General features: G+C 36.3%; 1 protein-coding gene across 4 annotated transcripts in view; it reads left to right on the top strand.

Moving 5' to 3' along the window:
• The first annotated feature begins 288 nt into the window (after positions 1-288).
• OPA1 (OPA1 mitochondrial dynamin like GTPase) overlaps positions 289-27419 on the top strand; it is a 47423-nt gene continuing 20292 nt past the window's right edge. Inside the window, exons 1-26 of one of the 4 annotated variants that reach the window (XM_066556362.1) lie at positions 289-412; positions 3193-3511; positions 3823-3919; positions 5185-5292; positions 6263-6316; positions 7174-7241; positions 11897-11995; positions 16110-16163; positions 17217-17321; positions 17545-17631; positions 18011-18124; positions 18451-18531; positions 18931-19005; positions 19341-19412; positions 19554-19653; positions 20182-20312; positions 20840-20912; positions 21004-21076; positions 21834-21949; positions 22552-22616; positions 23205-23281; positions 23455-23620; positions 24168-24320; positions 24894-25002; positions 25639-25718; positions 26810-26950. In XM_066556362.1, coding sequence (XP_066412459.1) covers positions 384-412; positions 3193-3511; positions 3823-3919; positions 5185-5292; positions 6263-6316; positions 7174-7241; positions 11897-11995; positions 16110-16163; positions 17217-17321; positions 17545-17631; positions 18011-18124; positions 18451-18531; positions 18931-19005; positions 19341-19412; positions 19554-19653; positions 20182-20312; positions 20840-20912; positions 21004-21076; positions 21834-21949; positions 22552-22616; positions 23205-23281; positions 23455-23620; positions 24168-24320; positions 24894-25002; positions 25639-25718; positions 26810-26950 — 2646 coding nt within the window. In that variant the 5' untranslated portion in view covers positions 289-383. The remainder of the gene's footprint in view (positions 413-3192; positions 3512-3822; positions 3920-5184; positions 5293-6262; positions 6317-7173; positions 7242-11896; positions 11996-16109; positions 16164-17216; positions 17322-17544; positions 17632-18010; positions 18125-18450; positions 18532-18930; positions 19006-19340; positions 19413-19553; positions 19654-20181; positions 20313-20839; positions 20913-21003; positions 21077-21833; positions 21950-22551; positions 22617-23204; positions 23282-23454; positions 23621-24167; positions 24321-24893; positions 25003-25638; positions 25719-26809; positions 26951-27419) is intronic. The other 3 variants (XM_066556363.1, XM_066556364.1, XM_066556365.1) reach the window with 3 other exon arrangements.

The following is a 27419-nucleotide window of genomic DNA, read 5'->3' as shown; positions in this document are numbered from 1 at the left end:
GATCCCTGATCCAGGTGTCAAGAACCCCTGATCCCGGAGCGGGGACCCCTGATCCCGATGCGGGATCCCTGATCCAAGTGTGAGAGCTCCATGATCCCGGTGAGGGATCCCTGATCCCAACATTAGAGATTCAGCACGCCCCTATTCTCCGCTCCCGGCCGCCCAGCCGCCGCGGTGCTCCCTCTAAACCCTCCCTGCTTCTCCGCAGCTGAGCCCGGAACCTTCACGCAGTGAGGCGCTGTTTCCGGCGGGCCGGGCCGGGCGGACCGCGGTGCCCGGAAGCGGCTGCCGCTGCCCTTGCCCTCAGCGCGGCCGCGCTCCTGCGGCTCCCGGGCCGCTCCTGCTCCCTCCCGGGCCGCTCCCGCTCCCTCCCGGCCCTTACGATGTGGCGGACGCGGGCGGCGGCGGCTTGGTAAGCGGGACGGGCCCTGGCGGGCTGCAGGCGGCGCAGCACAGCGGGTTGGGGTGCGAGGTGCGGGTGTGAGTGGCGCAGGGCTGGGCCTGAGGCTGCTGCAGCCTGGTAGCCCCGGGCTGGGCACTCTCCACCCTCCGGCTCCCCTGGGACCGGGGGAGGCGGTGCATGTAGGAGAGGGCTGCTTCTCCCGCATTCTCGCCCAGGGGAGCTCGGGCTGCTTTCGTGTCCATGCGTTGTCCCTGCCAGCAGCTGCCTTGCGTCCCGCTTGTTTTCCACCGTTCTACTGCAGCATTCCCGGCTGGAGCAGTGACAGGGACTGGTGGATAACAGCACGATATTCCTTGGCAAATTTTATAGAGTCATGGAATAGTTCGGGTGGGAAGGGGAACGTGAAGATCATGTAGTTCCAACCCCTCTTTGGGAGAAGCAGTAGGAAAATAAGCATTGTCTTGTGCTGAGGGAGAAAGAAAATGCCACCGTGCTTTTTGTTGGGTTATGTTTGCTTTGTAGTCACAGGCATAGCTGGCCACTTATTTTGTGTTTTATAAGGCATTTATAATCTCAGTGCAGTGTTGCAGGTTGCAGGCCTGTAATCAGGCAGAACCACTCATATCTGGAAAGATAGTTATTGTTATTTTTGTTATTGTTAAAACCAACGTAGCAGAGGCTTGAAATTTGGAACTCATTAAGTGGTCATTTAATAGCATTGTTCTGCCATCCTTTTCCATCTGGCTGTACTTTTCATTGGAGAGCTCAAGGTGATTTTTTGGTCAGTATTCATCAGGAGACTTAGCAGCAGCAGGAGGGAGGAAATAGAATATGGATGTTTTGGTGTGATGGAGGAGTAGTGGGGGTTTAAATGAATTATAAGATTTCAGATGTGCAAGTAAAGCACAGCTGGGTTTGAAATAGGCAGTAACACTCAAAAGGAAGTTGTGGATTGAGGTTTTGCCAGGCAAATTTAATAGAATTCAATTTTCCCTTCAGTTTAAGCATACAGACAATGCTATACAACACAATGTGTTCCAAAAGAAAAAATCACAGAGAAGAAAGTCACATAATATTGCACAAAATGCCTTTATCCCAGACGAAGATGAATAATGAGGAGTGACTGCTGTAGTATGTGCTACCACATGGTCTCTGCTGAAAATAATAAAGATCTGTGAAATGGTAATGACTGCAAAACAAAATAATGAACAGCCCAGTCATTGGCATGCATCATACAGGATTAGCACACCCTGATTTAAAAACCTGGCTTCAAAACTGGGAAATTAAACATTTCAAGTGTGGAGGCACTTTTTTATTGGTTCTCTTTGTAGTTAATTTCTGAGCCTTTTGTAATTCCATGTCCAAGAGGAGAAATGGTTTACTGGTTTAGGAATTGTTCTGTTCCTGCATATTAATCTCTTTCTAGGTTCTAAGTTTCATATTGCCAAAGCCCAGCCTTGCAGAGATAGTTTAGTATAGCAGCAAAGGGAGTCCTTCTCAGCCATAGTGACTTAGGAGCAAGGACTGGCAGAGCAGTCCCTGGAGTTGCTTTACTGAGCTTTCCATTGCACTAAAGGAAATTTCTAAACTTAGATCATTGGCAAAATTGGTCTTTAAGAGAGAAAAATATCTGAATTCTGATTCCAAAAGCTCAATTTCTGGATTAAAAGTTCTTTTTATGACAAAGTCTTTCACTTGTTTGGACATTAAGAATGTGCCTGTCACCTCTAGTACATTGAAAATCTTGAGGCAAAGAGCTGTATAGATCATAAAGCATGTTATTAGAAAGTGCTGTAATATTGTCCACTAAGTATGATTCACTTGTTCTTGTTAAAATCTGTTAATTTTAAATGTTTTAGGATTATGGAATTAGTAATTTGCCATTTCAGTGATATGAAGCATTTCTTTTCTTTTTTTGTCCCATTTGGAAGTAGATGCACTTGATAATATTGGAAACCCTGAAAAAGGACAAGGTTTCATTTCAACTTTCAAAATTTCATGCCTGTAATTTCACATATAGTACACAAGTTTTATTCCAGACCATGTGTTTGCATAACATAGGCAGGATTTTTTAGGCTCCTGTGTTTTAATGTGTGCTTTTCATGGCTGAGCTCTGCTTTCAGAGTCAAATTTTCCAGACTTTTCCCTCTTAAATCTGAGTTCCTTCATGAAAGCATCAATGCACATGGTGCAGCCACCTCCAAAACTAATCTTGTCTATACATAACCCAAGACAAAACCATAATCTTGTAATCCTAGAACCACAGCAAGTGAAAGGAACTGAAAAATGTCATTAAGCACATGGTTGGCCTAAATAGGACAAATGTATTCTCCAAAGAATTTTTTTCTGTGTATTGGGGTTTTTTAAAGTTTGGAAATCCTCTGCTAACTTAATGTTCACTAAAAGTTCATTTAGAGAATAAGACAGGCCAAACTGTTTTTTGTATGTTGGAAGTGTTTTATGGACTCTTTAGCCCAAACAATGCTTTACCACATGTGTTACTTGCCTTATTGCAGTGTGAAAGTTAAATGTAATCCCTAACAGACTTCAGAATTTGTAGTGAAGGTTTTGTGTCTGTAACCACTAGAAATACTATACCCATTAACAATGTTTGCAGCTTTTTATTTTCCTCATAAGCATAGCAGCAGTAGCTGGAAATTGCGGATTCAAGGTGATGTAATAAGATTATCTGTAGCCAGCTGGAATATAACGTGGATTGCTTCTACAGAGGTGTTTGAGTTAATGGTGTGTTGAAGAAATCAGTTGAAGTTTTTATTTCTTTCTTTTAGTGTCATCTGCCGGAGTCTAGCAAACAGCAGCTGTGGAATAAAGAGAAAATCACCGCTTCAAAACCTGCATCTTGTTTCCCGAAGTATCCATCATCCCTACTATCCAAGTGCAAAGTTCCAGAGACCTCCCTTAAGGATATCCATTCAGCAGTTCTCTTCTCTGAATCGTCTTCCCCTTCACAAAACAAAACTTTTAAATGTAAAACATGGGTACCAGTCCCACAGGAACTTTTGGCTGGCCAGATTAGCCTCTAGGCTTCTCAGAGTTCGCTATCTCATCTTAGGATCTGCAGTAGGAGGTGGCTACACAGCTAAGAAGGTATTTATCTCTGGAAACTACTTCATGCATTTTGTCTTTGCTATTATATACTTCAGAACAGAAGTTCTTGTTATAGCCACAAAAAAGGGATGCCACTGCTTGGTTAACTGATGATAATAAAAATGAGTGAATATGGAAAACATTGTTTAGGAAAGTGCTATAGATCTTAAAAGATCAAAGTACTACTCATAGCTAAAGATGGTGGGTTAGTATGTTTTATGTGTAGGTAGTAGTTGCTCATACACTTCTCTATGTATATTTCTTTTTTCTATTTTTCTATTTCTACCGTGATTTTTCTCCTTTCTTGTTAGACATATGAGCAGTGGAAGGACATGATACCAGATCTCGAGGATTATAAGTGGATTGTTCCTGACTTCATTTGGGAGCTTGATGAACTTGTTGACATCGGTATCACAAAGCCATGATGTTTCTCTGTCTAAAGACTGGCATGTGTAAAACTTAACAGAGGAGTGTAGGTCCTCAGGGCCTCACTCCAGGAGTAGCTTTTCAGGTGTAATTTGAGTGGACTTTTATTTTTGGAGTTTGATGTGTGTTTCACCAAAGAATTTGTATCAGTGTGTTTGTAAGAAGAAATTAAGCTCTGTTTAGCATGGGTATTCCCTAATGCATCCTTTCATTTGAGAATGTTCTTGGTCCTTTCATAAAGCCATATTAGTCCCATTAGTCTCCCAGAAAGGAGAGTTGCAGCATGATCAAGGGGACTCACACAGGTTTTGGTAGTATTATGCAGAAAGCTTTTTCTTTCTATATGATTGACTTATAAGTGAAAATATAAATAGATAGTAAAAAATGTGTGAGCAAAAGACCAGTTGGAAATGCAGAATAGCGAACCTGCCTATCCACACAACTATCTTGAAGATACAGAAGAAAAGAAAGTGAAAAATATAGACTTGCTTTCCTGAGCCTTCAGGTTGCAGTAGAGTCTTTTGTGTATTTTTAGATGAAAGACAGAAATCTGAAAATCAAGCTCTGACTTATATTTTGTATGTAGGGTAGAAATGTGATGATCTTTTTTTTGGAAAAGAAAATGCAGATTTTGCTGCAGAGAATGGTAGAATGCTTTGGATTGGGAGGGGCCTTATAGATGTTTACTTCCAGCCTCAATGCCATGTGTGAGAATTGCATAGGTAAATGCAGAGATTGGAAACTGATACAAGTTTTTCTTGTTCTTACTGCAAATAAACACTGCATTTTTATAGTACTTTAAAGCTAATGATTTTTACTCTTAAGGATCACAAAATTGGCTTTTTATGAAATTGAAAACTAGGCTTTTCTTAAAAAGATTAAAGACGTGAGCATAGATACAGTTTCATGTAATTTTAAAACATCCTCTACAAAGTAAGTGAAAGGATAGTGTATGAAATCTGGTAAAATGCAGCAATAAGTTTTTGGTAACTATAAAGTACCTAAGGCAGCCAACTTATCAGGAAGTTCAAAGTCTAAAAAAGCAAGTGGTTTTTCAGATCTGATAGTCTTTCCCAACAGTAGTGGGGGGAGGTGCATGTGGAGAGAAACTTCTTCATACTTGTTTAAAAATTTTTTTAAAAGCCATATCCTGAAACAGTTGCTAGGTTTTATGGCCTAAGACTTTTTTTTCCCCAAAAAATAATAGAAAAAAGCCCAACTCACTAGCTGTTGTACTGTTTTCCTAGAAAAACTTCTCAAAGCCCTCCCTGATGCAGATGACCTTGCCAAACTTATGCCTGACTTTGACAAGATTGGAGAGAGCCTTGCTTCACTGAAAGGATTTCTTTCTCCTGGTGAGAACAAATTTTCAGCTAAGTTTTAATTTCAAAAGCTGAACCTATTTGATGATGAGGGTGTAGGTATGTCCTTAGACATTAAAACAAACCAGATCCTGAAAATGTTTGTGTTTGCATTGAATATCTCTTCTGAAAGAGTTGTGGACACAGGTAAGTGTGATGTATTTTTAAAAGAGAGAATCCTAGTAGCAAGTGCAGAGAACTGTAATGTGAAATTGAATAGAAAACTTCTATTCAGCTTCATCTTCTTCTTCAGCTTGAAAGCTCAATTCTTCAGTGAGTCAGAGAAGCTGGATGTGTCCAGCTAGAACTCCGTGAGTGTGTCACTGGACAGCAGCAATATCAGCTGTTACAGGAGAAAAGAGTTGGATTGGATTGTTAAGAGCAAAGGTTCTTAATGTTGCAAGCGTGTGAAGTAGGGCATTTGTAACAAAGGTATTCTTGGAGATTTAGGTTAGGTGGGGCAGTGTTTCAAAGGAGCAGGTGAGTTCCAAATCCTTCAGAAAAGGCATGGGGATGGTTTGTCTATTCAGTATATCCAGGCAGTAGGAGGCTTAGTGTATCTGTGAGGGGTTATATCATTGTTCTAAGTGTGTTTGAAAATATTTTCATATCAGTGTGCGTAAGAAGTGTGGTTTTGTTTCTTTGAAATACTGTCAGTGGCAGAACCAGTTTATTAATCTTACAAATGCAGCAAGAATCTAAGTAGGGGCCAAGTTCAGCAGAGTGACAAGTAGATTACAATCTCCTATGTATTCTGGCTGTTTAAAATTTTAACAGTTTAAAATTGTGTTGTTATTGACCAATAGTGAGATGTCACCAATTACTTGTTATCATACTCACACTGGCATAATGGCCATTTATGATTGTGTGGTCCTCCAAATGAAACAAAGATCCCTCATCTTTATCTTGCATTTTGTTTTGTGTTTATAATTTTTATTTCCCCTCTTCTGCTGATTTTTCACAGGTTACAATTTGGTTAGTGAAGTCATAGGAGCTTCTGATCTACTTCTGTTGTTAGGTGTGTAAAAGCCCTTTTTCCTGCCCTTAACTTGCCTTTTTACAGCAAACTGTTAAAACACTACTATACTAAGAGGAGTGAATATCAATATAAATACAACTATTTACAGCAACTTAATATGGATTTATAAATACTTTCCAACTATTTTAAAAATACTTCATTGAATCACAGAATCTCAGAATATGCTGAGTTGGAAGGAACCCATCAGGATCATAGAGTCCAATTCCTGGCCCTTTTCAGGGATATCCTAAAAATCTCACATGTGCCTGAGAGAGGTGTCCAAAATCTTGTTGAACTCTGCCAGGCTTGGTGCTGTGACCACTTCCCTGGGGAGCCTGTTTTAGTGCCCATCCACCCTTTGGGTGAAGAACCTTTTCCTGACCTAGGTCCTCCCCTGTGGGAATGAATAGGTGAATGGTTGATGTATCTCTGCCATAGTCCTTAGCAGATGCTTTTTATTTCAGGCTTGTTTCAGAAGCTTCTTTTGAAAACCTGTCATTACAATAGGAAAGATTTTTTTTTCTCATTACAGTAACAGCAGTGGATTTTGCATTATCCTTCTGTCTTTCTCAAAAACTAATTCTGCAATATTTTGAGAACTTCTAATAGTCTAACTGAAGCTCCCTGCTCCCTTGTGATATAATTAATCTGAGTCATAAACTAGATATAAAATTTTCAGATGAATTTTAAACTGAGTTTCTTCTTCACTTTCTTAAGATGAATTTTTTTTATAGGAACTTCAAAGATTATTGAATTACTAACTCATGGGGGTTGAAGCTTTAATTTTCTAGTAACTGTAGTTCGCGATTTTAAGTGCCTTTTGCATCTTATTATTAGTTTCTGTAATTGTGTCCTAGGTTCTCCAGGAGAAACAGCATTCCGGGCTACTGACCAGGGATATGACAATGACAAACAGTTCAAGAAGGTAATTACTCACTTGCAAACCTGAAAATGTCTCTATAAACAGGTATTTATGGTTTGAAAGTGCATCAGTAGCCCATTGCAGAAGTTCATTTGAAGCAGCTTGAAAACAATTTATTGTTGAATATTAGTTCAGTATGCATTACTGCTTTTTATAAATAAAATTATTGCACGGATAATGAACATTTTGGTGTAAGGAACTTCAAGGCAGACATGAATAGGTTTAGTAATTGCATTATTAAGAAAATTGGTCTGTAATAAAAATGTGATTTTAGGTATTGTATGTGCATTTGCAATTTTTCAGGGCATGATCTCCATGGCACTTGAGTTTATAACTTATTACTGAAGTTGGTTTAGGTGTTTATATTTATTTTTTAGCATTTCTGCTTCAAACTCATTTCTGTTGACATTTTCACAGTTTTAATTCTTACTTAAGAATTTCTGCCTTAAAGGATTCCATTTCTTAAACTAGTCTGTTTTTTAATTTCTTCATATAGATAAAGCATACATCATATTTTTGTTACTATTTTCTGGAAAATAATGTTACTGTATTTTGATAACCTAAAGTTTTAGCACTTTTTTCCTTGAAGTCAAGAAGGTGAAGTTTATTTTTTTGTTTTCATGAACATTTCTGTTAAATTCCTAAATTGTCGTATTGCTCATTCTTTAAAGGCTTTTATTTTTCTTGTCTGTATTTAAAAATTGTTTTACAAAAATGGAAGGAAAACAATATACATCAGGGAATTTGTAAATTATCATATAGTTATTTTTGAACTGAAATTTTCTGAACTATAACTGGGGCTTTTCCATAAACAACTTTTCTGTATATACAGGCATGTATACATTTATTCTGCATTAATTCTGCATGGTAACATAGTGAAACATGTACAAAGCTCAGATCTTACAACCATTTTTCCCCCTGCAGAACACTGATAGATTTTTACACAAGAATTAACCTAGCTTTTTATTTCCCCTTTGTCGGTAAACTGTCTATGTTTTTCTCCAGAGTGATTGCTTTGCACAGGTTTCACTGTATAAAACATAAAGAACACTTTACTATTGATTTGTGAAGAAGTGGCCATCTTAGTTTATTGTCTCTGATGATTGAAATAACTGACACTTCTATTGAATACTAGTAATATCATTAAAACTTGTAATGATTCTGTGGTTGTTTTGGATGCAGTGATATCTGCATTTTAACTTTGACTGTGGTGTGGAAAATATCACCAGATTAAATTAATATGATTAAGAAAATTTTGGTCTAATGATTATATCTGATAAGAAACTGTTAATTTACTAATTAATCTGATCAGTTTGGACAGAATATTTGAAACTAGGCACATATGAATCTCTTACATTTATTCAGAGCATAATCACCAAGTTTGTTGGCAGGAAAAATTATTGCTTTCAAGACAATGGATGAGATGGCCTTTTTGCATTCAATGCTTACCACTGCCAACCAATGCTAGTTTAAGAACTGTAATTGTATGGGTTCATGAAGTGATTGTATGGGTGCTGTAGTATGATACTCAATGTGCCTGATGAGAGATGGTTTTCTTTGTTTCGTTGTGAAGAGATTAGTAACTGATAAATCTAGAAATTATTTGTTTGGAGGAATTTTCTGAAGAATTGTTACAGGATGTGATCCTCAGACAGGTCTCTAAAAGCTTCCAGCAGACTGAGTAAGAAACCAGTTGTTTTGCAAAGTAACTTTAAGAGAGTGAAAGATGTCCTAAACACGAAATCAGGCTGTACTGCTTCTTGTCAGCTAATGTGTTTATCTCATAATCTCTCATTTAATCCAAAAAGTACAATCTTTTTAAAAGAGAATTAAATTACTGGAGTGTTCAGATAAGTAGTTTAAATATGTGGCATCTAAATCTCTCTTTACCTGGATTAAATAAGAAATTTTGTTCTGGGAGAAAGAAGAGCAAAGTTATAAAAACTATAGTGAAGTAAAAGTACTGTATTGTAAGTGAGGAACTAGTTGAGGCTCCTACTTGAAACAGCTGTGTTATCTTCTTAGATTATCTTGCACTATTGTCTGTCTTCATGAAAATTTTCTTTAAGAAATAGTTTCCTCTTAAAGCAGACAAATTCCAAAGCTTAGTCTTTACCATTAAAGGAAACATATAGTGGATATAGCTGTGATGGAGTTGGATTGAAGACTGTGACTCAGGTCTTGGTGTGGGGCTTAGGGTCCTTTCCTGCTCTGGTTCTTTGGCACCATGTCGTGCTGTGGAGACCCTGCTGCTCCCTGGAGCACTTGCAGTGTGTGATTGTCTCACTCAGCCTGCACAGGGTCACCTTCAGCTGGTGTAAGGAGCTGCACAAATCCCACAGCCCCTGACCACAGCTGCTGCTGGAGAGCGAGAGAGACTTGAGTAAGGACTGTCACTCACTTGGATTTTTTTTTAAACATTTGTTTTTTGTTTTGTTTTTCCTTGCAACTTATGCAATAAAGTTTGCATAATTTTCTCTGTTTTATTAAGAGTGCTATTATATTCCCAACTTAATTTCCAGTTGGAGGTTATAGATGCTCTAGATAAAATTGTTACATTTATTCAAATTCTTAAAAATTTATCTCTTTACCTATCTTGTAATTTTCACTCCTTTGTATTCCTTTTAAAATAAAGAGAGAGTTGCACTCAGCTGTAGTGCAGTATCTTAACTTTTAATACAAGATAATAGGAGATGGGAGAAGTTTAAAGAATGCACAGTAACATTGTCAGGGTTTGTCCCAGTATGTCAACTACTGTAGTCTTTTAACTCCTGTTATTCCCTACCCTTTACATTGTTTCTTTGACAATGAAAAGAATAATGTAATGATTGTAAAGAACTTGATTTTTGAAATTTCATTAATTGATTGGTGTTGATTTTTCTAGCAACAATTCTTTGAAGGACAGGTTGATTTTGGTGGAGGGGACATGCAGTGATAGTGTCCAATGACAGAGAGATATCAATATTTTTATTTGTGTCTTGGTTTATGCCAGCTGGGGTGCTGTGTGTGTAGTTCTGTGCTATTTAAAGTTCTTAATTTTTTAATATTAATTTATTTTTTTAATCTAAAACAGTAAATTAAGATCTAAAATATAAGTAATAATGTGATTATTGATTGTAACATTATCTTCGTATCTATCAGAGAAGTCTTTTAAATGACATAATTTTTTTATTTGAATATTTTATTAAATGGTGTGACTGTAGTTGCAAATTATTCTTGTCATATTTTATTGTGGAATAGAAGTCACATGTACCAGATGTCTTTGAAAGGAATTGCTGATTAAATAATTCGATTTGGTGACTTCAAATTTCTGTTACTTGCTGTTTAAATGCTGAAAGGCCTTCATGGCAGATTTTGTTCAGTGTTTTTTCTTGTATTTTTGGACCCATAGCATAATGTTTAAAGGGAATGTGTTGGGTCATACCGAGAGTTTCCTTGTCTGCAAAATATAATTACTGTTCTTCTAATACTAAATCTAGCCAAGAGGCTTCCTCTCCTTGCTTCTGTGTAGGAATGAAGTCTTTTGCTTGAGTTCCTGGCTCAGTTTTAGTGCATCTGCTAGTCTGGCATTAGAGGCATTTATTAAATCTGAAAGTGGTTCAGTAAAATGCAAGAAGATTTTTCTGTGCTTCAAATTATACAAATCACTGTTTAACAATGTTTATATTTGGTCATTTGATTGTGTCTCTCCTTTTATCCATTCTCTTGTGTTGTTTATCCTTATGTGTACATGCCTGTGTGTGTATTTCATGCAACAGATGTATACTTGATGATGGATGTCTTGAATTCTTACACCAAAGTTCTGTTTCAGAGCTTGTTTTGATTCCTGAAGTACAATTTTGAAACATTTCATTTCACTGCATGTTTTCTTAGAAGATGTAATATTTTTTTAAAAGAAATTTATTTAAATAGTTCATTAATATTCTTCTCTGCATTCTCTGAAATAAACAGTTCATAAGATTCTGGTAGAGGCTGGCATTGTATTTCTCAACCAATTTTGAAAGACAGCTCACCATTATAGGATTGTTTGGTGTGGAGGGAGAAGAGAACTAAGCTTTGTGGAAATGCTGAATGAGTAAAAAAATAAGCATCAAGTTTTAGGAAGTTTTGGAATGATCAGGAAGAGTTATGACAGCATGAATTTAAATTGCAGTGTGTTATGGAAGTGGAGAAGGAGCTTTTTCTTTTTTTATGCTCAAGAAACTATTTTTCTTCAGCTAATTTTGGAAAGTCAAGTACCAACCAAAAATCATTTTTTATAAACTGTCTGTATTTTGCTAGCAATAAAAACAAAGCAAAAATACCCTAAAGAATTTTTACTGACAAAGCTGAACCGAACAGTTTGATAATATTTTAAAGCTGAGATAGTTATAGATGGAATTTTAAAAATATTTAGATGCTTTGTTAAAGCTGAATATAATTGTAAAATGTAGCTAAACATTGGTTGCTTTGTTCTCCCTGGATTTGCAAAATGCGTGGTTTTGCTGTCTCTATCCACTCCAGCTAGCAAGAGATCTTGCTAATGAAATTCCACTTGCATTTGAATTGACCCGTTCATACCTGGTTTTCATCTGTCTTTGTGTCATGCCTTTTGGTTTAACTTTGTTCTCCTTACGCCCCAAATTTTTCCTCTCCTTTTTATTATAAACTCATGGCAGGGCCTGCTTGGGGAGCTCATTCTGTTACAACAGCAAATCCAGCAGCACGAAGAGGAAGCACGCAGAGCCGCTGGCTTCTCTTCCCAGCAGAAGCGCAAGGTGATGCCCTGAGGGATGAAATGTTCTGCATTCACTCTAATCCAATACTTCAGCTCTCTGCATTTGAGCTAGAAAAATCTAACTAATTAAATCATGGATGCAAGTAATTGGCCAACTTCACTACAGATGGGTGGTCCTGTTTCAGGTTAACCAAGTTGCATTTAAAGCATGATGTTAAAAGCAAAAGAGGTACTTTGTGTCGCTTTGAAAATGTATTATCTCTGCCTCTATAAAAAGTGTTATTTAAAGTTCAAACATTAAAAATGCATTTAAGGAAAGTACATGAATCAAACCTGTTTACTGTTGCTTGTTTCTGGTGGCTCTGTCTTGTAAGAGTGTAGCTGTTTACAGGGACTATATCTCTGGGAGTTTTTCTCCCCTGCTTTATACTGTTGCCAATCTGAAAATGACAGCAGCTCCTTAGTAAGAATTTTGCCTATACAATAGAATACTGCTGACAATAACAGTATATCTACTGTATAGTCATCAGTGGTAGTCCCTTGTCTGTTCTCCATCTTAAAGCAGAATTTTTACTGATTTGTTATGCTTGTTGAACATCTATACTTCTCTTTACTTGTTTAATTTAAGCTCTGATCATTTTGTTAATTATTATATGGCTGATTGGAAATCCTTCTTAAAGTGGGATGTTTTAGTTGTCTGATCTGTTGCAATCTGTAATTCTTGACCACATTGCTTTGTTGGCTGCTTTTGTATCTCCTTAAAAACTTTCTGATTAGTCATACTTTTCAGCAGCTTTGGAATTGAGCACTGAATACAGAACTTGATCTTCTGTACATCTAAAGATAAATCCCACAGAAAGAGAAATGCTCTAAATATTAATTAAACTTTTAGACATGTTTGCATAGCTGTAATTGTCATGCTTTTGAGTCCATCAACAGAGGAAAACAGTGTTCTCTGAAAGTATAGTAGTACTTCAGTGTTTTACTTTCTTGCCATATTATTTTATATGGTTTAGAGTTACAAGCTCCCTTGTCGGATTGTATACAGTTTATTGTGAGAGAGCTAGAGTATAGAATAATAGATTGAAGTAATAATAAAATGTATGAACATGTAAAAATTGCTGGAAAACCAACACAATATTTGATATATAAAAATTTATCAGGCTAATAAACACGTTCAGAGAAAAAATGAGCTTGATACTACATTTGTTTATGATTGAGAGTCTACTTTTTAGAACTTTGTTGCAACTAATTCCGCAATTCCCAAGCTGTGAAGAAGCTGCAAGGGCTGTCTTTGTAAATGTTATCCTGCCCTCCATGGCAAGTATTGTGTTTTCAGAGGACTGAAGGTCTACCTTCCTTTGCATATGGAAAATTTTCACTTAGCATTCAATGTGCTGTTTGGCATACATGCCTTAAGACAAAGAATGAGTCATGTTTGTTACACTAACTTTTATGTTTGAATCAATTTAAAAGAGATGGTAAACTTTTCTTTAATACTTTGATATGAGGATATGGGTCAAAGAATCCAATTATTGATCCATATTCTCTTTTGGAAGAACAAATTGTGACTGTCAATGAAATAAATCATTGCAGGCCCTTCTGACAGGGCGTAAACTAACCCTTTTTATTTTTTAACTGAGTTGTCTTGCTTGCATGTCTGTAATAAAACATGGTACTTCTATTTCAGTTCTTGAAAGTTTTGTTGCCCAATTTACTTGCATATTTTTCCATTTTAATTTATTTACTCAATATTAAATCTACTGCAGTTGTAAATTGAGTAACAGTACAAACCATCTCACAATCAGGAGAAGATACTAAAACCAAAAATTTAATCTTCTGTTGTTGATTTTTTTTTTTCTTGGGCAGCCTGTTAAATATCTAGCAGTAAAATTGTTTACCTACTGCACTGTGCATGGCTGCTTGAATGCATTTTGTCTGGGCCTTAATATTTTCATTTAAATTATTGGAAATTGTTGTAGTTCTGCACATAATCAGTTTCAAATTATTTGCAGTGAACAGATATCTGTGTGCAAGGGTCCTTGATTAAAAATAAGTCTCCAGCATTCTTTTCTCATAATTCTTTATGGTGGCAATGGGGAAAGAGGGAGTAATCTTGAGTTACAAACCGTATTGAACTGGATTAAACAAATACTCAATACTCCGTATTGAACTGGATTAAACAAACTCAGTATGTTTCTATACCTATGTACTACCTTCTGTACTCTATACCTATAGAAACATACTTTAATAGTTGTTTTTTGGGGGGGATAGAAATCAGAAATCAGTCTTATGTGACTGTTAGTACTTCAAATTGATACTTTAGCTTTTGTGGCAACTTTAAAATTTCTAGCAATATTAAGGACCACATGTTCAAAATACTGTATGTATAACATTGAAATCACACCTGCACCAAGCACTGAGGCAAAGGCATCATTCTGGAGCTGTTTGTTGGTTTTGACATAACTTACCCAAAGTCCTTGTTAGAATTCATCATCTAGTGCTGGATGATTCTTTGCTTCAGATCTCGCATTGCAAGGCTGTGCAGTATTTTGGCTTTCTGCATTGAACAGAAGCATCAGCCCACACAGACAGTGCCTGTGGTTGGAGAGGTCTGTAGGGAAGCACTTTAGAGGTGCATCATGGCCCCACAAGTCCTCTGAGAGCAACAGAGAGCAGGAAAATATTACCTCCTTTGAAAGTCTGCAGCACATGGAAACTCTTTGTTTTCCTTTTCTTTCCTAAATTTTCTTGCTTCTTTTGGCTCTGTGCATCACTTTCTTTGCCTCCTGTTTTTGTTTTCCCCTAATATCTCTGAGGTGTTGGAGGTGTGTGTATATGTAAATGTTTATTTACATATAGCAGCTTATAGCTGCACGCATCAAGTCCTCTGTTCAACTAACCCTGTTTCTGATGTACTTTTGCTACCACTGAACTAATTAACAGCAATGAAAAGTTAATTTACAGCATTTTGTCTTTGCTCTTTATGAAAGAAAATAATGGCAATTAGATGGAAGTGTCAGTTTGGATTTCTTTCTATAAAGTGCAGACACAGTTCTTCAGGTTTAACAGCTAAATGGTACTGAGTGCTATGAATACTTGTGGATTGTAATTCTTGTTTAGTCTGTAACAACTCCTGTAAAGTTTTAGTAATGGAATTAATTTATGTCTAAATAACAGCTGTCCTCTGCATATTAGATAATATGCTCTTTCTCATTTGAAGCCAGCTTGAGTTGTAAATGTCACATGGGCTTTATCACGTGAACTTTATTTAAATATTGACACACTCAATAATTGTTTAGGTTACCATTTTTTCTAAATTGAATATTTTATCAGTCAACCATTAGATTTTGTTGTCTGTAAATATTTACATCATAGGAATTTGTATTCCATCATTAATGCTTTTTGCCTTTGTGTTAGTAAAAGGGGGTTGTTTAAAACAACTGTTTACTGCATCTTGATGAACACATTTTAGGAACATTTAGCTTAGAATGTTTCTTAGTGCTTGATCTTACTACATTAATTCCTTGAATCTCAAGATGTCTTGTACTATAATATCCTAATTTTTCCTAAGTTTTAATGTAATCTAAATAATTTTGAAATAACCCTTCAAGACTGTCCTGCCTATCTAAAGTATATGAAGTTGTGTAGCCTGTTTAGAATTATGACATACAAATATGAAGTAAGAATGCTTATGAATATTCATAAATAGTGAATACTCACCTGAAAGTATTTTCTGTAGCAAGCAGGTGTTCAGTGATTTTATCACATTAAGATGGTGCTAATTCAGAAAATGGATATACAAGATCCTGAGAGTTTGACCACTAAAACTACGTTTAGTTCAGTGGCAGAAATCTCAGCACCATATGAAGCAGCTTTTCCTTAAGCCCACTTTCCCAGTATTAAGGTCTTGAAGGGTTCATTTTTACATTTGCATGTACTGAAATTCAGACAATTCTTTGATGTAAAGCTCCTGATGCAGATGGGGCTTTCCATCGGCTTTAAATTTCAAATGCTAATTGAAGAATTTTACTTGCTAAAATGCATGTCAAGTCACTTTTCTTATGTGGAATGAAACTTTCAGTTCATAATTTGGTTACTTACAGTGCTTAAACTAAACAAGTGATGGTAGCCATGATTATTTTTCTTTGTAGGTTTCTGACAAAGAGAAGATTGATCAACTTCAAGAAGAATTACTACGCACTCAGGTGACTTTTCTGAGTTATTGCTGCCTTAAGTAGTGATTTATGTTCAGCAGACTCAGATTTACTAGACAAAAGCACACCTGAAATATGTTTGGTAGAAATGCAGTGCTTTTTTCAATCTCTGAATGTATGAATGCAGAGTCCCCTGTGTTGGCACAGAGCAAAGGTCAGTTTAGTCTGTTCTTCTCTGACAATGACTTACAGAAAGCAAGACCTCATTCCAAGCAAGTTTTAATCTCACCTTGATTAGCAAGACAGAGCTAGTTATTTGTAAGCTAGATTTTTTTCAGGGATGGTGCACATTAGTCATATTTGTCAATGTTTTGGTTTTCTTGCTCACATTAATGTACAATTAATCTTTTATCTGCAGGCTTCTAAACTGATTGGCTCTTTGACTCAGCTACATTCTATAGGGGCATTCCTAACCTCATGATAGATTTGCTAGTTTTGAGTGCATTTATTACTTACCTTTTTTTAATAACATATTGAAATTTGTTTTTTTTTAAAGTACACTCAGGCCAAACACATTTCCACATTGTAGAAAAACATTTCCAGAGTAGATATCAAAACTATATATATCTCTCATCTTCAGAGTACTACTGCAATCTCCTAAACAGGGCAAAGCTGGTACAGTTGTCTCAATCTGAGGTTTTATGTTGAAGAAAGGGTCTAAATGAGGCATGCCCATTTACATTCAAGCTCCATTTTGATTGAATGGCCAGTTCACACTGACACTGATTTCTGTCTGGTTCCATATGTGTAGCTTCTTTGAAAATGATGCTTAAGAAGCTTTAATATTGATCTTTGTGTCCTGAGGTTTGAATAGTGTGCTCTTATAAAAACTTTTGAAGCAAAAGGGTTGCATTGCAAAAAATAAAGTAATTCTGACACACTTCTCTTGGTGACCTTGTATTCTTAATGACTAGTGATCATGAAGGTTTCTATATTTCTGAAAGACCTGCCTGAAGGATTATAAGTTTTTCATAGGTAAAACTTCACTCATGTGAATCTATTATGTCCATAATTGCACAAATATGTTTGTACTACTTTTTATAGCTCAAATACCAAAGAATGCTTGAGCGATTAGAGAAGGAGAACAAAGAATTGAGAAAATTGGTACTGCAAAGAGATGACAAGGGAATTCATCAGAGGAAGTTAAAGGTATGTGTTACAAAACCTCATTGAAATATAATGGCACTGTATTTTCCATTATGCTATTCTAAATTGCATTTGTTTATTCATATATAAACTTCTAACATTTGTTTTAAGATACCTCTGTTAATTTTTTGAGTCATCAGGACTTTCACACATCCTTTATTTTTTAACTATATAACTATATATATCTCTTATTTGACTGTGTTTTTTCTATGTACTTTTTTTTTAGAAGTCCTTGATTGATATGTATTCTGAAGTACTTGACATCCTGTCTGATTATGATGCCAGTTATAACACTCAAGATCACCTACCTCGAGTAAGCAGATAACAAGTTCAATAATTTCTACTGAAACACCAGTTTTGCAATTAAATAGAGCATTTCATTATATTCCAGAATAATCCAGAGTTAGTGCTAGGCTATTTTCTTATAATTCCACCTTTTTGCTTAAGACATGTCTTTCATTTTAAAAGCAGTAAGATAATTTTGAAGATAACAAATTTAACCATGTTAAATAAGCCTGTTTTGGCTCTTAGATAAACCCTGTCTAGATTCAGTTACTGCTGTTGTGCTCAGCTTTCCATTTTCAATGGAAATGGATGATGTTGATACAGATGTATGTCTTCCTAGTCAGCTTTTGTCTAAACTTCCAGAATATCCTTCCAAAAGCCAATGGCTGTTTAAACTTTCACTTAAGGTGGTGGTGGTTGGAGACCAAAGTGCAGGAAAAACCAGCGTGTTAGAAATGATCGCCCAGGCCCGCATATTCCCTCGAGGCTCTGGGGAGATGATGACACGTTCCCCTGTCAAGGTAAGAAACATCCTCATCTCTGAATCAGCATTTGCTGCATTGTTCTCCCTCTGATTATGACATTGATTGAAGCATACATGTACATAGGTTTATAAAATGGCCTGTAAGCAGGGGAGTTGTTTCAGCCAATGACAAGAGCTCTGCAGGTCTGTATATGATCCATGTGTACTGTCTGAGTAGTAGCAGTACCATTTAGTAATTTTGTGCTAAATGATCATTACATAGAACTGTGTTTCTACAGAGGGAAGTGTACATATGTCAAGTGTTTCTCATGTTTCTCTGTGCTAGATTTGCTATACTTTCTCATTAAAGCTTTTAACATTTAGGTGACCCTTAGTGAAGGTCCCCACCATGTGGCTTTATTCAAAGACAGCTCTCGGGAATTTGATCTGACCAAAGAGGAGGATGTAAGTATAATAAAGTGACTAGAAGTTAATGAGACTTCTGTTGATTCTCTGAATAATTTTGTATCTCTGTGATCTCTAAGCCCCTATTTAATTAGAGTGAAAGATGTTTAGTGGGGCAAGGCATTGTATTAGCTATTAAATTATCTCTTTGTCTGGCACTGAAGTGGATAAAATGTTGAGTGCTCCTTGTGCCAAGACACTTTTTGAAGCATGAAGGGATCTGCAGGTAATCTGTCATTTAGTGCCCTCCCATTTACTAGACTTACTAAACATGCATTTGAAATACTTATAAACTGAGATCTTCATCCCTAACTAAAAATGTTTTTCTGTCTAGGTAATTTTTCTTCTATTACAGTTATAAAGAGTTTTCTGTTTGGTATTTTGCTTTTCTTGTAACAGCTTGCAGCTTTGAGAAATGAAATAGAAATCAGAATGAGAAATAGTGTGAAAGAAGGGTGCACTGTTAGCACTGAGGTAAGACTTTTCAAATACTTCATGGTAAATATCTGTATGTGTATATGTTTTGGAAGTATTCTTCAACTGGGGGACTGTGATGAATCCAGTCTGCATATACTTTGTGTTTTGCAGTATACAAGGTGTATTTGGACTGTTAAAATCAGTTTCATACAACAATGCTGCATTTATACTTGCATTAAAAGTTGTACTTCCTATTTAAAATGACGGGTTGTTCCTGAATAAAACATATGTGTGTAGATATGTGTTCATATAGTTTCATATATGTTTTTGTCTATGTAACTATATTCAAAGTAGATGGTGTATAAACTTCTAATTTCAATTTTATTTCACAGACCATCTCCTTAAGTGTGAAAGGTCCTGGTTTGCAGAGAATGGTATTGGTTGATTTACCTGGAGTCATTAGTGTGAGTATGCAATAATTTAAAAAATGAAGACATGTAAATAAAGTAGTGTTATTGTTGAGAACATTAGCTGTTGGGGTTTTTTTAACATGTTTTTTTTCCTTTGTTTTTCTTTAAATATTTATCTCCATATGCATATTAAAGACTGTGACGTCAGGTATGGCTCCAGATACAAAGGAAACTATCTTTAGCATCAGCAAAGCCTACATGCAGAATCCTAATGCCATCATCCTCTGTATTCAAGGTACTAAGAATCTAAGCAATTATCCATTTGTATTTTTAATCATGGTTCATATGTTACTCTGAAGTCTGTTCTGATAGTATTTTTCCTTTTGTGGTAATTTGTGTAGTGTACAAAACAGCATGCTGTGGAATATCTGTTTATAAATTAAGGCAATCTGTGCAAAATTTGTGGCAAAAGCAACTTTTTGCTGAGAGTTTTTGTATCATTAAAGAAAAATGGATAATAAAATTCAAGTTTTCCACAGAAGTGTTTTTGGCGGTAGCATGCAATAATATTGAATATAATATAATATAATGTTGAATGTTTTGAGTAAGCTGATACTTGTTGAAAACTTAGAGAACTACAACAAACTGCTTTGTTTTGATTCTGGGAACAAAGCAATTTTTCCACTATGTGTATCCAAAAAGGGAGCATAAGTCTACTTTTATGGGGTTAAATTTGTAACATGAAACTTGATGATGGCTACTGTGTTTTCAGTACTGTGTGTAGATTACATAGTCCCTAAAATAAACTTTATATTTATTTTAGATGGGTCAGTGGACGCAGAGCGCAGTATTGTCACAGACTTAGTCAGCCAAATGGATCCCCAAGGAAAAAGGACAATATTTGTGTTGACTAAGGTTGATCTTGCAGAGAAAAATGTGGCTAGTCCAAACAGGGTGAGTCCAAAGAGGTGAAACTCTTTTTCTCATATTGTGCTGGCTAAAGTCACACATGGTAAAATATTTGTGATGCTGGCAGAGATATTGGACCTCACCTGCCTGTTCTAGATGGTTTTGAGTGCTTATTTCTCTATTGAGTATGATGATATTTTTAGTAGTTGTTGTTTTAATCTCTCTCAGGTCTTGCTTTTAGTGATCAGCTACGGGACTTCAGTCTCAGCTTGCTATAATACTGATTCCTTTCATGAAGGTGACCTGAGCAAGTTCCATTTCCCAGAAAGGCTAAGGATATTCTGATATAGGCATTTTTGTTGTGTTTTGTGTTCTGCTGTGTTATGCCTTTTTAGATTTATGCCTTTATTTTTTTTATTTGTTTTGTTTTCAATCTCAGTAGTACTCATAGTCCCATGACAAAATGCTTCCTGCTGTAGTCTATGCATAACTATGACTAGATCTGGCCTTAAAACTGTGGAATGTCTCTGTGCAAAGTTAATGATGTTTTTTTTAATCCTTTATTTTCATAGATCCAGCAAATCATTGAAGGCAAACTCTTCCCAATGAAAGCTTTGGGTTATTTTGCAGTTGTTACTGGAAAAGGTAAAGAGAGCTCTAGCTCTGCATATTTTGTCCTTGGTAGCCCAGAAAGCTGTCTGAATGGAACTGTTGCAGCACTCTTTTCTTTTTGCAGGAAACAGCAGTGAAAGCATTGAATCCATTAAAGAATATGAAGAGGAATTTTTTCAAAATTCAAAGCTTTTAAAGTATGTTGCTATTTTATCCTTTCTGTTAAAATGAGCTTGTGTTGGTAAATGCTAGCATCAGGTTTTCTTGTGGAATTTAGAAGGATTGCAATGTGGAAACACTAATTGAGATTTAATATGCTTAAATTAAGTACCATGTTGAGGTGACCAATTTATCCTGGTTTCCTAATGCTTGCTGTAAGTCAGTGAAGACAGACAGGCATCTTCAGGCAGCAGCTGATTCCACTGCAGTTCTGGGCCACTTTTCCAAGGTTTGTGTGTCTCTCCATTAGCTCTACAAGAACTAAGTTTCAGCCTGTCTGAGCACTTAGAGCTGAGAGGAGTGAATCCAGCCCAAAAGTGAGTTTTAGTGCCTGTAAACGTCAGTTGTCTTGGTGTGACCATGTTGTATTCAAAGGGTTGGTTTGTATGTTCTGAGGGAGGCTCACTGAGTGGAATTTTGATTTCATAGGCTGGTATTCTTCAGAAAAGTACAGTACATGATCTTTGGGACTGTGGTACCTGCACTGCAACCTCTAGAATAAAAACTTATTTAGGGTGGGGCTTTTGTTCCTATGTTTTGTTTTGGGGCTTTTTCTCCTTGCTTTGGTGATGATCTACACTGAGTATTTTAGAGGAAGAGACTGGAATTTGGGTTTGGTACACAGTTACATTGTTATTTTCTGCTCTGAGAAGCAAAGCTTTATTGTAGAGAGCAGAAAATAGGGGCCTGAGAAATAGTATGCAGAGAACTTCCTCTGGCTGTCTTTCTTCACAGGACAAGTATGCTGAAAGCACATCAGGTAACAACCAAGAACTTAAGTCTTGCTGTGTCAGACTGCTTTTGGAAAATGGTGAGAGAGTCTGTGGAGCAGCAAGCAGATGCTTTTAAAGGTAAACATGTTTTGAAAAAATATAATAGCAACTTGCTATTAAACAATTATTTCTTCCATATGCATATAATGTTTTGCCAGCATACTTGGGAATTGTTTCATATGTTTTATATTATCAATATTTCCCATTAATTGATAATTGCCCCAGGTCATTTCTAGAAAAAAACTAAAAAAGTAATTTATGTTGCCAAGTACTACTTGCTCTAAAAACCAAAGAAGTAAAAAAGTATGAAGAACAAAAATCAAGTTGGGTTTTTTTTTTGTGAGCAAAATACAGTTCTTCCACTGGATTAAGATGTTTAAAATGGCTTCCTATAAAAAGGTACCATCTAGTCAGCCAGGGCAGGGCTGATGTGAGCAGAGCTGGAAGCTGAATGACTCCTCTGTGCTTTTTTAATGCATGAATTCTGCAATTTGTAGACAGAGTATCTTGGCATAGACAGAAAAAAAAAATTCTGCTCATTTGCAGACACACTTAAAGTTCTTGGAGAGTTTTTCATAAGCAACATTCATGGCAGTTTTAAAACCTGCTGAACTTGTAAGGTAGTCATGAAGTGCTTATGGACAATTAAAAGAACAAGGCCCTGTTTCTGATTTTTGCAGCCACACGTTTCAATCTGGAGACGGAATGGAAGAACAATTACCCCCGGCTGCGAGAGCTTGACAGGGTAAATTACACTGCTGCTGTTTCTGTGTGCTGCAAAGGCTTGAAGACTATGAATCTAAATTTATGCCTTTTAATTTCATTTGTAAAGGTTTCTTAATGTTAACACAAAGTACTGACATTTCAAAATGTTAGGACAGGGTAAATTATTGTAGGGGAAGGAAATACTGTTCTTCAGAATTGTGATGCTTCAGCACTTAAGTCCTTCACTCTTCTAGTATACAGTTACCTGACTTAGGTAACTAAGGGATAGGTCAGTGTTTCTTTGTGATTATGACAGAACTGGCAAAGAGAAGTTACATTCCCTGGTCTTTCAGACAGAGTAGCAAAACCATTGGGATCTCATTTTGTAATTCTTTTATAGAGATCCTGAATGTTGAATGCCATGCCTGGACAAAGGCATGCAAGATTTGGGAGGGAGGATGTATGGTAAACCAGGGTGCCTGATGATATGCACACACATTGTTCAGAACATGACCAGGAGGCATCATTTGATGCTTAAAGGCCTTAAGGAAAAGGTCTTGAATTTTTTTACCTTTTGTATGGAGACATGATCAAACTACACATAATCTTATTATTTTCTTTTGCACAGAATGAACTGTTTGAGAAAGCAAAGAATGAGATTCTTGATGAAGTCATAAGTTTGACTCAGGTCACCCCAAAGCACTGGTACAGTAATTTTGTCTTTTTTTTTTTCCCCCACAATAAGTAAGAAACTGTTTTTCTTGGACAATGTATTGTGTTCCTATGATCTGTAATGTTGTTTTCTGTGTTCCTAACAAATTGAATGCACACCTATTAGTCGCTTGTGTACTGGAAACTATCAATAATTCTCATTTTAGGGAGGAGATGCTTGAGAAAACTTTATGGGAAAGGGTATCTACTCATGTGATTGAGAACATATACCTGCCAGCAGCACAGACTGCAAACTCAGGGACATTTAACACCACTGTTGACATCAAACTGAAGCAGTGGACTGACAAGCAGCTGCCTAATAAAGCAGTAGAGGTGAGAATTTAGTTATTTAAATAAAAAAATGAAATTAAAACTTAATTAAAATGTAAAATGAAAGCATAACTCCAGAGAAGTAAGATGATGTTTGAATGGCTGAACTGCAGTTCTTTTAACTAGCTTACAAGTCAGAAAAGGCTGGCAAGATCTACATTCTGGCAAGATCAACGGTCCCAGAACCGTTCAGAGCAAAAAAACATTGTATTTTGCTCTTCTGGTGAATTTTGTCTATTTTAAAGAAAAAAACCCGAACCTATTTTTGCAAGGTTAACAAACCCCTCAAGTAGGTGTATTCACATTTAATAGATTTATGCAAGTTTAACAGAATTCTTCTTGCTACAATATAGTGAAGCAAAGTTTAATGTTGCTTTTATTAGCCGTGGATAAGGCAGCAAAGAAAAAGTCAGTGATTTATGTTTGTGTGGGTTTTTTTGGAAAAGTCTCCAGATTTTCATGCTTGAAAGAATTGTAGTAAATGTGCCTTTATCAGGTGGTGTATGGTGTAATGGTCCATTTCAGGAGAAATTGTTTGCTAACTCTCCAGGTGGCATGGGAGACTTTGCAAGAAGAATTTTCCCGTTTTATGACAGAAAAAAAAGGAAAAGAGCACGATGATATCTTTGATAAACTGAAGCAAGCTGTCAAAGAAGAAACTATTAAGCGGCATAAATGGAATGAGAGAGCGGAGGATAGCCTGGTATAATGTAGTGGGCTTTTTTGCCTTGAAATGTTTTTATTAGAGATGAATAATTGGTATTTTTGCATTCTTTCGATGTAATCATAGAATGATTATTGTTCTGTCCATCTCACATTTTCTATATGTTTTAATTCAGTGTTCCCCATTTCATTATTATCTTTTATTAGTTATTGCCCTAAATAGTATCTAATAAAACTGTTTTGGCTTGTTCATGAATGTCCTCCATAACCCACTGGCTGCACAAGGGCAGCCTGGTGAGAATTGTTTGGCATCAGCTTATTTGTTCTGTTCAGTGTAGCCCTATAAAATAACATCATTTGGTTTTCATCTTTATAGATTCCGTAATCCAGAGGGATTTCGTATATTTTGCTTTATTTTTTCCATTATTTATGTAGGCTGTAGAAAATAATTTTGGCAGTGCTTTGAAAGGTGCCTCTTGAATCTCTTGTATGTGCCCAATATAATCTGTTTCATCAGACATTTTAAAAAATGAAAAGAATACTAGAAATGGGTTATTAAGTAAATCCTGAAGGAATGATTTGCTGTGTGCTAAAGTGACATTGTGCATTGCAGCGGGTGATCCAGCACAACGCTTTAGAAGACCGGTCAATATCTGACAAGCAGCAGTGGGATGCAGCCATTCATTTCATGGAAGAGACGCTCCAGAGTCGGCTCAAAGACAGTGAGTGCTGTCATGTATTCCACTCTTCTTCCCTTTTTAATCTGAGCCAGTCTTGAGCTAGCTCACTTCACTGAAGGGCAGCCTTCATATCAGCCCAGCTGACACAGTGGTGACTGCTTGCACTGGTACTGATACTGAAATATTTAGCAAAATACGGCCTCAAAAGCTCTCTTGCTCTTGCTCTTAAAATGAGACATCTGCATGAGAGCAGTAGAGATCTATAGAGTCAAAAAATGGTCTAAGTGCACATGTAGGAGAACAGGATAAATTCAGGGAAAATAGTTGGTCTGTTTATGGTTTCTAACATAATCAGTTTTGATGCAAGTTGCAGCCAAGGTAAGATTTGAGCGTTTTATAATGCATGATTTGGAATCAGGAGGCTGATCTCAGTAGAGGGTTGTTGTGTTTTTTATATACTTCTTGAACTATCTACTGGTTGGAAGTAATTTTTAAATTTTAGTAAAATACATCAACAATTGCTTGAAGTAAAATACACCTGACTTAACCCAGTGTGGTGTATTTTATGTTCTTCAACATTAAATGCTCATTCTTCTTCACATACCTAATTTTGAAAGTTTAAATTTGGCTGATTGCATATCTTTTGTTTGATAATTAATATCGTACCTCCTATTTCAGCTGAATCTGTTATTGAAGATATGGTGGGTCCAGACTGGAAAAAAAGATGGTTGCACTGGGTAGGGCGCACCAAAGAACAGGTAAAAGGAAAAAAATTATAAAGAATTTACAGTTCACAACTTTTAGAAAACTTTGATTATTACTCAATAAATTTTCAAAACTACCGATTCTCTTCACACTATTTAGATGACTACAAAAAAACCTCACTTGTCATTGTTTTAAATAGCATGGAGAATTTAGTATACATTTCCATGCTCCATCTACAGAGTGACTTGTAAACTGTTTTCCATTTTTCAGCTGAATTACGTCTTTGCTATTATGCCATTGACCTGTGTATTGAAGTTCTTGCAGTAGAAAGAAATCAATGTTAGCAGGTGGAAACTGGGCTATTCTCTCCTATACTTTTCATGCCTGCCTTCTAAACAGAAGTCAGATGCAGTTTCCTGTCATGCTCTATTTGGATTTAATTAGTATGGGAGAGCATTATCATAACATCTCCTTTTATTTGCTCATAACTTTTGGAAATTTCCTTTGAATTTTAATTGCACCTTTTGTTGAATGCCCAGAGATTATAGGCTTTTTATATTACTTTTCCTAGATGTTTCTCAAACTGATTCATACTTTAAAGAAGTAAGCAGAATTTAAAAGGATAGAGTAGGAAGTAATTGTTTTGGAGAAAGGACTTTTACAGTCAGCTATATGCAGCCGGCTATTGGAGTATGGTAGTGACTTCAGCCTATATTAGTTGACTTTTATGAACAGCAGCTTAAAGGTATGAACCCATGGAGAGTTCCTGCTAGCTAATAGTCAAAAATTACAGTTTTAATCAGTGTCACAAGTGATATATGAATGTGAAACCTGCTAGCAGATATTCATCTAGGGAAAAGGGGGCTAACACCAATGATTTTTTCCCACCCTTCTATTCTTGTTCTGCATTTCTGTGTATAATGAAAAGAGAAAAGAATTAAATTGACAGTTAATTATCCATTAAAAATGCTATATTTGATGTGTCTTTGCACAAATTCCTTTTGAAGTAACTTAAAAGTAATAGTTAATAGTGTCAGAGGTTTTTTCTGCCCTGGCTTATTAAGCAAATAGAATGTTTATTGGGGAGGGGCTGATGATCTCTATGTCGCTAATAATAAATTCCAACTAATCATTTATATCCTAGAATATTCGTAATGAAACAAAAAATGAACTTGAGAAATTAATCAAGTGCAATGAAGATCATCCAGCTTATTTGGCAAATGATGAAGTAACGACTGTCAGAAAGAATCTGGAAGCAAGAGGAGTAGCAGTGGATCCATGTCTGGTGAGATGCAGGGTTGTAACAAGACACATGGAAGCCCCCTGTGAACATCTGAATGTTTTCTAGATGCCAAAGAAAAGATTTCATCTGAATACTGAGTTTGTAGTGCAGATGTTTCCAGACAAATCATTAAGTGATTGCTTGCACGCAATTCACACACTTCTGTTGGCTGGCAGACAGAGGCTGTGCAGCACTTTGGAATCTGTCCCTTTAGACTGGAATCAGAATCTGCTGAGCAGACTTTCTTGCCTACATTGTCACAAAGCTTGTTAGAAATTATTGTTCAGATGTAATCAAGGCCTTTGTGAGCAAGTTACAGTAAAAACATACTGTGTATCCTACAGCTTTCAGTGTGGTTGTATGTGGAGTTTACAGTTCATTAGTACAATGAAGAGAGAGAAAATTTTTTTAAAATACTTAGAAAAAGGCAGGATTTTTTTAGAGTGTCCCAAGGGATTGTATTGTACATCTG

Source organism: Molothrus aeneus, chromosome 10 (genome assembly GCF_037042795.1).
Source record: "Molothrus aeneus isolate 106 chromosome 10, BPBGC_Maene_1.0, whole genome shotgun sequence".
NCBI lineage: Eukaryota > Metazoa > Chordata > Aves > Passeriformes > Icteridae > Molothrus > Molothrus aeneus.
This window is presented reverse-complemented; position numbering and strand designations above follow the sequence as displayed.